At 46.9% G+C, this 9,389-nt stretch overlaps 1 protein-coding gene across 2 annotated transcripts in view; it reads left to right on the forward strand.

Moving 5' to 3' along the window:
* The window catches only part of LOC120942971 (RING finger protein 112-like), a 24,313-nt gene extending 15,757 nt beyond the window's left edge, over positions 1 to 8,556 (forward strand). For both annotated transcript variants that reach the window (XM_040355978.1, XM_040355979.1), the window contains exons 9-14: positions 1,025 to 1,111; positions 2,480 to 2,609; positions 2,937 to 3,067; positions 5,360 to 5,413; positions 5,736 to 5,810; positions 7,342 to 8,556. In XM_040355978.1, the coding sequence (XP_040211912.1) occupies positions 1,025 to 1,111; positions 2,480 to 2,609; positions 2,937 to 3,067; positions 5,360 to 5,413; positions 5,736 to 5,810; positions 7,342 to 7,860 (996 nt within the window). In that variant the 3' untranslated portion in view covers positions 7,861 to 8,556. The remainder of the gene's footprint in view (positions 1 to 1,024; positions 1,112 to 2,479; positions 2,610 to 2,936; positions 3,068 to 5,359; positions 5,414 to 5,735; positions 5,811 to 7,341) is intronic.
* The last annotated feature ends 833 nt before the right edge of the window (positions 8,557 to 9,389 follow it).

Genomic DNA, 9,389 nt, shown 5'->3' on the forward strand with positions numbered 1-9,389 from the left:
TCCGACTTCTAGGCGACCTGTAGGCAACTTGTACCCATTGGTTTCAATGGAAGTCGCCTCAGAAGTCGGATCACTGTCTTAACTGAAGCAACAATACAGGAAGAGAACATACATTTCTCAGGCAAACCCCTCCCTCCCCCCTCCCTCCCACAAAGCTGATTGTTGTTTGATTGGCCACTGGAAAGCCTCCTGGTCTGGAGGCAGGGCTGGACTAGGACAAAAATTTGGCCCTGGACTTCATCCAGACTGGCCCACTTTGACAGGTCTCTGCCATGGCGGCCGGGCAACTCCCGCCCCCCCCTCCCGCCGGGCCACCCAAGCCCCCTCTCCCCCTTCACTAGCCACTAGCCGTTCTACTTTATTAGAATAGAACGGTTGGTACTGGTACTCTTATAGGCAGTACCAGTGGGGAAGCTAGACATTATTTCACCCGGGGGCAAAGAATCAGTTTGGTGCCCCCCCCCCTTTATGGGACAAGATTAGGCAGAAGTGAGAAACTCCCAGGCCATAGCTGTTGAGTCGGCTGTCTGTCCCCTCCCCCATGCTCCTCTGTCGCCCCCCCCCCCTGCTCCTCTGGTCCTCCCCCTGCTTCTCTGTTCCCCCCAAGTGAGCGCTGCAGGAAGGGAGAGACAGAGAAGTGGAGGGGGGCGGCGGTCCGCTGTCACTGAAGCCGGCCCACTGAGCCATCGGCCCACCGGGAAACTCCCTGTAGTCCCAATGGTCAGTCCATCCCTGCCTGGAGGCGACTTGAAGTTTCCTTGTAAGTTGCCTGACGATTCATACTCAAGTCGTGTCCAAGTTGCCTCCCAAAGTCGTGTTGCCCCTGTGTGAATGGGCTCTTACTGTTTTGTAATATATTTATTGTAAATATTTCTCCCACTGGTTTTATTTTTCCTTCAATAAAACAATAATTTAAAATTGAGTTAAGCTAAATCTCTAAATACTCTAAAAATACAAAAAAAACAAAATAACTTTGCCTCTCTTGAGAAGTTATTGTATCGTTTTTTCTTTTACAATTCTTCAGCACTTGGATGTTCTGGTGAGAGACTGGCAGGATCCTGACCGCTGTGGCCGTGAAGCCGCTCGTACCTACCTACAGCATGAGAGTGAGGTATGATGGCAAATGTGAGGAGGACTCAGAAAATAGTTTTTTTTTCTACAATTATCAACAGAAGTTTAAAAACATAGGGCCATATTCTGAGTAGAGTTACGACGGAGTATCTCAGGAAACTCCGTCGTATCTCTCTTTTTTGACCCGCGTATCTATGCGAGTGATTCCTAGAATCATTTTCGCATAGATACGCTGAAGATCCGACATGTGTAAGTCACTTACACTCTCGGATCTTAAATGTAATTCGCCGCCGGCCGCTAGGTGGCGTTTACGTTCAGGTCTCATTTGTTTATGCAAATGAGCATGATACGCCGATTCACAAACGAAATTGCGTCGCGTAACCGTCGCTTACGTCGTTTGCGTAAGCGTAAGGTTACCCCTGCTATATGAGGGGTAACCTTACGCCAGTCCCACGTATGCCATGTTAAGTATGGCGTCGGGTCCGCGTCGTCTTTTCCCGTCGGGTACGTCGTTTTCCTAAGTCGTTCTTGAATACGACTTTACGTCAATGACGCACACGTCGCCGAGAACTGGAGCATGCGCACTGGGCTATTTTTAGCCCGGCGCATGCGCAGTTCGTTCAAAACGGGGGCGCGCTTAATTTAAATATAAGCCGCCCCCTTTGAAATACGTGGGGATACGCCGGGCCAATTACACTACGCCGCCCCAAACTACGGAGCAAGTGTTTGGGGAATACAGCACTTGCTCCTGTAAGTTGGGGCGGCGTAGTGTAAATGGCTTACGCTACGCCCGCCTCAAATCTACGTGAATATGGCCCATACTGCTTTATTTACTTTGCGGTTTCTGATATGCTTGAGTTTCTGGCTAAACATTTGTGGACACCTCACCATCATACCTACATTAGGGTCGTCACATAAGTTCAGGTGTGTCCAGTGATGGGTACTGTTAATGCTACAACATACAAAGAAATTTTGCTCTTCCAAATTTGGGCAACAATTTGGAGAAGACCCTTTTCTTTTCCAGTGTGACTGTGCCCCTGTGTACAAAGCCAGCTCCGTAAAGACATGGTTTGATGAATTTGGTGCGGAAGAACTCAAGTAGCCCGTAAGGAGCCCTTACCTCCACCCTACTGAACACCTTGGATGAATTTTTACCCCAAATAGAAGCCAAGTCTTCTTGTCCAACGTCTGTACCCGATTCCATTTTAGAACAAATTCCCACAGAAACCCTCCAAGATCTTGTGGAACTCCTTTCCAGAGGAGAGGCCACAATTGAGAACCAAAACCCATAATAATGGTCATGTGTTTGGAATAAGATGCCAAACAAACTCCTATTGGCATGTTAGGTGTCTACAATCTTTTGGCCATATACTGTATATTATAAATGTAACCTTTATTATTGTTACAGAAACTGAGGCTGCGGAAAGGTTCAGAATATCGTCTTTTGTTGGACACTCTTAGAAGTCCGTCTATCAGCGGCTTCCTGTTGCCCCATCCCGGGAAAAGGTTCCTGAGATCAAGTCGGGGCACACTGGCAGGTAATTTAGACCAGCTGGGGGGGGTGTAACAGGGATTGCTTAAGCATTGAAGATTAAAGTTGAGAAGTGGGTGGTGGGGGGGGGGTACTGCTGTCGGAAATGACATCTTACATTAAAGTGAGAAGCGGGGTGAGGGGTCGATAATGACTTCTCACCAGACGGGGCCTCTAGTAATTTGGGGGACCCTCCACAACTTTGCGGGGCCCTAAGCGGCTTGCATAGTGAGCCTATAGGGCGGATCGGCCCTGCTTTAGAGCCTTCAACAAAATCCTCTGCTGACATCATGTGTCTTTCCATCCAATCACAGTCCTTCTTCTCTATTCACAGACATGGATGAGGACTTCAAGGATCACCTCACAAGATACATCTCCGATCTTGTGTCAGGAGTTTGGCTCCACCACAAAACCGATATCAGTGGAGAGAAGATCACCTGCTGCCGTGTGGGGATAGCGCTGAAGGTCAGTCCATCCCACATACGACTGGTCATGCTATTGGAACATAGAAAACCCGTGTAATGATCCATAGCAATCAGTATTACTGATGTCCTACTCGGTGGTGGCTGGTGCTCAAAATTATTTGGGGGCGCAAACAAACTGAAAAATACAGAAGAAAAAAAAACATCAATTGCAGCCTCACTGTGCCCATCAATTGCAGCCTCACTGTGCCCATCAATTGCAGTCTCACTGTGCCCATCAATTGCAGCCTCACTGTGCCCATCAATTGCAGCCTCACTGTGCCCATTAAACGCAACCACTGTGCCCCAAGTGCTGCCACTGTTCCAATAGAAATCTGCCACTGTGCGCCCGTTGTCTGCCCGGCACTTACCCTGTCTCAGGTGGGCATCGGGTGACGGTGGCAGGCGGCGAGCAGTGTCCAGTGTCTTCCTCAATGTCTTCTCCTGCCCCTCCTCTCATCCTCTCCTGCGTCCAATCGCAGTGCCTGTCGTTTCAGCCAATCAGGTGACAGGTAACACAGACCCAAGCACCTGATTGGTGGAGAGGGGGGTTCATTGGTACACTGCTGTAATTCAGATGCCCGGCACTCAAAAAGGGTCTGGACACCTGAATAGGGGGTGTCAGCAGTGACCATAGATAGATTCATGCAATGCATGAATCTATCTATGGTGATAGAGCAGTGCCGGGAGAGGGGGGGGGGGTTGCGCTCCTGCGCCCTTTATGGACGCACCGCCACTGGTTCTACTGCTGCAAGATGGAATCTGACTGGTTGCTAAGCAGAACTTTACAAGTTTAAATCTTGCAGCTTCTACTACAGCTAATGTGTGGGCTCTAAAGAGAATAAAGTATCCAACATTCTCTCGCTCCCTCCCCTAAACCCAATCGCTATGGAGTGTGTCAAGGCAGATGTTGATTGTCCAAGAACATAATGGAAGGTGTGATATTTTGTAAAACCACCCGATTTTTTTTTTTTTTTCATCCTCAAATGCCGTAGTACCATAAAGTTTGGGACAGATGCTAAAGCTGAACTCCAAAAAATGTAAATCGTGCATTGTGCGTCAATTACCTCCTCTTAAGCCAGGGGTAGGAAACCTCAACACTCTAACTGTGGGGAAACTACAAATCCCATCATGCCTCTGCCTCTAGAAGTCATGCCTGTGATTGTCGGGGTCTTGTGGAACTTGTAGTTTCACCACAGCTGGAGGGCCGAGGTTGCCTACCCCCTGTCTTAAGCCATACTGCAGTGTAATGGATCATGGTGTCATGGTGTCCTCAATGAACCAAACTCATTTCCTACCTTGGGGAGCAGACAATGCTTCTTGCTTGTTATCTTCTTGGGCACCAGTCCCCTTTCTGTCCCCCTGTCTCCTGGAGCCTATCAGAGAGGACCCCAATGCTGGATTGTCATCTCCACCAATAGAGGGGTTTCCACATCATGCAGTGATGTGATGTGGACATCCAAACAAGGACCCCGAGAAGAAAACGGAAGAAGGGAGAAGGATGGGGGGGGGGTGGCGTTACATGACCGTCAGTCACTTCAGATAAGTAAAATTCATAACCATAAGCCAACCAGAGAGGAATATATAAACTACCATTGGGTTGAGGTTTTAAAGCGGGCACCCCCCCCCCAAAAAAAACGCCTTTCTTCCAGCTGTCTTCAAAAAAAACGTGCTCACATTTTTTTTTTTTTTAAGCTCATCTGGCAATGTTCCAGGAAGATCCTCTTCTGAATACGGGGGGAAAGGAGGGGGGGGGGGGGTCATTCTTCCAGGACTAAGCAACGCCTAGGTACACTCAGCCTTGGTGGAGTATTGCAAGTCCATCCCCCCCCCCCCCATGTGTAATGAAACGCCACCTAGTGGCAGCATGTAAACCACAGGCTGGGCTTGCAGTAAATGGGTAGATTGGCTGAGTGTCGTTCTTCCCTGAAGTGGACTACCAGTGCAGGACCAAGGAAGAAGCAATATAGAGGTTGAAACTTGGCTATATATATATATATATATATATAAAGATTATATTATAATAAATACAAAAAATGATATTATTTATTTAGATATAATATATTATATATAGTACAATTTTTTTTTATATATATATATATATATATATATATATATATATATATATATATATATATAAAAATATTTGGTGTGTGTGTGTGTGTGTGTGTGTGTGTGTTTTTTTATTATTATTATTATTATTTTGATATACGGAGTGAAAGAGGGGTTTGTAAATAGAAATAAAATGAAGTTCCAGTTTGAGTTCAGACAATAACGCACTATCCTTATTTTCTAGGAATTTGTCATCATGCTACAGAGGAGACCGTACAGCTTTACTTCCCCCTTGCAGGTATTTTATTATATTATATTGGGTATTTTTATATAATGGACACTCCTGATGGCCTGCATGTAAAATATTATTTGTGTTATTTTTATCTTATGATGGGCTAATGAATATTTACTTTTATTTTTTCTGTGGGTTTTTTTTCCGGAGTTGTACTTTAATCAGACCCATTGGAGTTTATTTATAAACTATTCCTGCGTAGAAACCAATCAGCTTCCCGATTATTGCCAAAGGTTAGATGCTGATTGGTTTCTTTGCAGAAGTGAGACTGATTTTTACTCTCCAGCTTTAATAAATTAACCCCCAATGTGTCCAATTCTCTCCACAGATGTTTTTTTCACTTGAAAACCGGAAACACATGAGTACCGTCTTACAGAAATTCCAGGAATACTTGGAGCAGCAGGTAACAATACCGAGACCCCTCGTTCCCCGACACTCTGATTTTATGTCTTTTTGTATATGAAATGTCATTTATATGGAGAAAATGAACACATCTGAGCTGCATTCCTCTGTACTGAATTCAAAATCGAATAAAAAAATAAATATAAATAACTGATAGTGAAAGGTAAAGTTTGTGAACTAAAATTAAATGTTAAAATGTTACATTATTAAAAAAAAAAAAAAAAATATTTAAATGTAAACTGTCTGTTTACATTGACACATCCCCCGTTCTGGCTCTCATTCCCACGGTCATGGGTGGCCGGCAGACATCGCGGCCGCCGGCCACGCACACCAGGCCCCCCGCTGTACAGCCGGCGTGCACGCCTGCTACGGCTCCTTTTTAACTGCTTGCCGACCAGCCGCCGCAGTTTTACAGCGGCAGGTCGGCTCCCCTGCGCGAGAGCCCGTAGCTATATGTCAGCTCTCCCGCAGGCCACTAGCCACTCTCCCCCCGACTCCCGTGCGCGTGCCCGGCAGGCGCAATCGCCGCCGGGTACACGCGATCACTCGTTACAGAGCGGGGACCGGGAGCTGTGTGTGTAAACACACAGCTCCTGGTCCTGTCAGGGAGAGAAATGCTGATCTTCTGTTCATACAATGTATGAACAGAAGATCAGTATTTCCCCTATTGAGGCCACCCCCCCTACAGTTAGAACACACCCAGGAAACATACTTAACCCCTTCCCCGCCCCCTAGTGTTAACCCCTTCACTGCCAGTGGCATTTTTATAGTAATCCAATGCATTTTTATAGCACTGATCGCTATAAAAATGCCAATGGTCCCAAAAATGTGTCCGAAGTGTCCGCCATAATGTCGCAGTACCGGAAAAAAAATCGCTGATTGCCGCCATTACTAGTAAAAAAAAAAAAAATTAAGAATAATGCCATAAAAATACCCCCTATTTCGTAAACGCTTTAACTTTTGCGCAAACCAATCAATAAACGCTTATTGCGATCTTTTTTTTTTTACGAAAAATATGTAGAAGAATACGTATCGGCCTAAACTGAGGAAAAAAAAATGTTTTTTATATATTTTTGGGGGATATTTATTATAGCAAAAAGTAAAAAATATTGTATTTTTTTCAAAATTGTCGCTCTATTTTTGTTTATAGCGCAAAAACTAAAAACCGCAGAGGTGATCAAATACCACCAAAAGAAATCTCTATTTGTGGGGAAAAAAGGACGCCAATTTTGTTTGGGAGCCACGTCGCACGACCGCGCAATTGTCACTTAAAGCGACGCAGTGCCGAATCGCAAAAAGTGCTCTGGTCTTTGACCAGCAATATGGTTCCCGGGGGTTAAGTGGTTAAATGCAGAGTTCATATTGCGAAAACGTTTGTTAACCCCCTTACTCGCAATCCGAGGTTTCATTGTATACAATTTCCATGGTGTAATGTGGGTGGTGTGGTTTGTAGCGCCAGATGTTCTAGCTTCATACTAACCTGGGCAAGTCCAACATTTCATTTCATTCTCATTGTTCTTTTTCTCCTACAGCTCCCGGCCAACGCTTCTCCATTTAAGGTCCTCGGGGTGAGGACATCTGAGATGAGGACCAGGGTCAGCGAGCAGGCCGATGTTCTTCTAGACACGTATGAGGGTATCCTGAGAGGAGATAACCCCGCGGAGAAGGAGATGCTCATGGAGGAGATGAAATCTCTGTTGAAAGAAAAACAAGATGGTTTCTGCGCCGACTATTCGAAGCGCTTCACCAGGTGCGCGGTGGGTATTGGCTGCGCCATAGGAGGCGGAGTCCTGAGCCTGGCCGGTGGGGTTGTAGGGGCAGCCGTGGCTGGGACTGTGCTCGCTGTTGAGGCTGTAGGTTTATTGGGCAGCACGACCGCGGCGGTGGTCACGGGGGCGCTCGGAGGCGGAGTCACCCTCGGAGCTATCGGCACAGGGGTTGGAGCGGGCGTCGGTCGCGTTATTGGACACGTGGAAAAGAAAAAAGACACAAGAGCTGAGCGCAGTACAGAGACGTCCACGGAGGACACCAAACATCTGGTGGACAAATAAGACGGACGCCATCCCTGGAAATATCTCTGGAAGGATCTTCTTTACTTACGGACTGTTTACTAGAACGCTGGCACTTTCTTTTACCAGATATCTTTATGTGTATTTAACGTTTATTAGATTTACATTTTTGGGTAATTTATATTTTGATTCATCTGAATTTGGATTTAGTCTTTACATTACATTTCGTTCAGAGCTAAAAAATAACATAAAAATGACAATACATTATAGAAACCGGATACGGGGCCCGCGCCAACCGGCTTTTGTTGGCATCAGAACTGCTTATTTTCCTTCATAAGAGTGCAAAAGCAGTTCAGAGCAGGTTGGTGCATCTTAGAAGGTTACCTGGACCTGTTAATGAACCATGAATGACCTCTGAAGCAGGGGTCTCAAACTGGCTGTTGTGGAACTACATTTCCCATCATGCCTCTGCCTGAGGGAGTCATGTGTGTAACTATCAGCCTTCCAATGCCTCATGGGACTTGTAGTTTTGCAACACCTGGAGGGCCACCAGTTTGAGACCACCCTGCTCTAAACTCATCTCAAGTGCAAGTGAAATCAACCTGAAGGCAAACGGCCCATCATCAAAGGCCCACGTAGGGGACGTCTCTAAATGACACCAATGCCCCTCAGGTCCATTGAAGGCAAACTTTGTTCTGTAACTTTTTTTTTCCAATAAACTACGAGTTTCTAATTCTCTTTTCTGTTTTGATTTGTGTCTTTCTGGAAATACTACCCGCCCCTCCCAGCGAAAGGAGGAGCAAGGGTTAAATAAATATATATATATATATATATATATATATATATATATATATATATATATATATATATTTTCTTTATTTCTTCTTTTTTTTGTAAAGGCCCCCCCCCGCTTCTCAATTTGCGGCAGCCCCCCCCCACTCCTTAATCTCAGGCGGCACCCCCCCCCCCCGGTTCTCTGCTCCAGGGGGCCCTTAAGCTGTGTAAGGGGCCCCAAAATTCAAGATGGCGGCCCTGCGCATACCTCCCAACACGCACAGACAGCTTCGTCCCGCAAAAGGGTTAATTTTCACGCACTGCAAGAGGAGGCAGCACGGAAGCAGGAGGAACCGGAGCGGTGTGTGGAGGACTGTGGCTGCTGAAGGGAAGAAAGCCGACAGCGGGGCTAATGACAGTCTGTGGCCCCGGCTGTCGGCACAGGTGAGAGGCACTCCCCCCCCGCTCAACAACTGCAAACCCCCCCCCCCCCCCCAGGAGGAACCGGAGTGGTGTGTGGATGTCTGCTGAAGGGAAGAGAGCCGACACATTCCGTGCACAGGTGAGAGGCACCCCCCTGCTCAACAACTTTAATGCGCCCCTGCTCATCTTCGAACCCCCCCCCCCCAATTCTCGGCTCCAGGGGGCCCCTTCAACACTCAAGCCCAGGGGCCCCCACCGCCCTAAGTCCTGCCCTGTCCCTGGCAGAGTGATCTTCCTCCACTCCCCATCCAGTAGTAACCGGGGCCCGTAGAGTAAGACTTGACAGGCAGTGAGGCGGCGCGATGGGCAGAGAG

The sequence above is a fragment of the Rana temporaria genome, chromosome 6, assembly GCF_905171775.1.
Source record: "Rana temporaria chromosome 6, aRanTem1.1, whole genome shotgun sequence".
Lineage (NCBI taxonomy): Eukaryota > Metazoa > Chordata > Amphibia > Anura > Ranidae > Rana > Rana temporaria.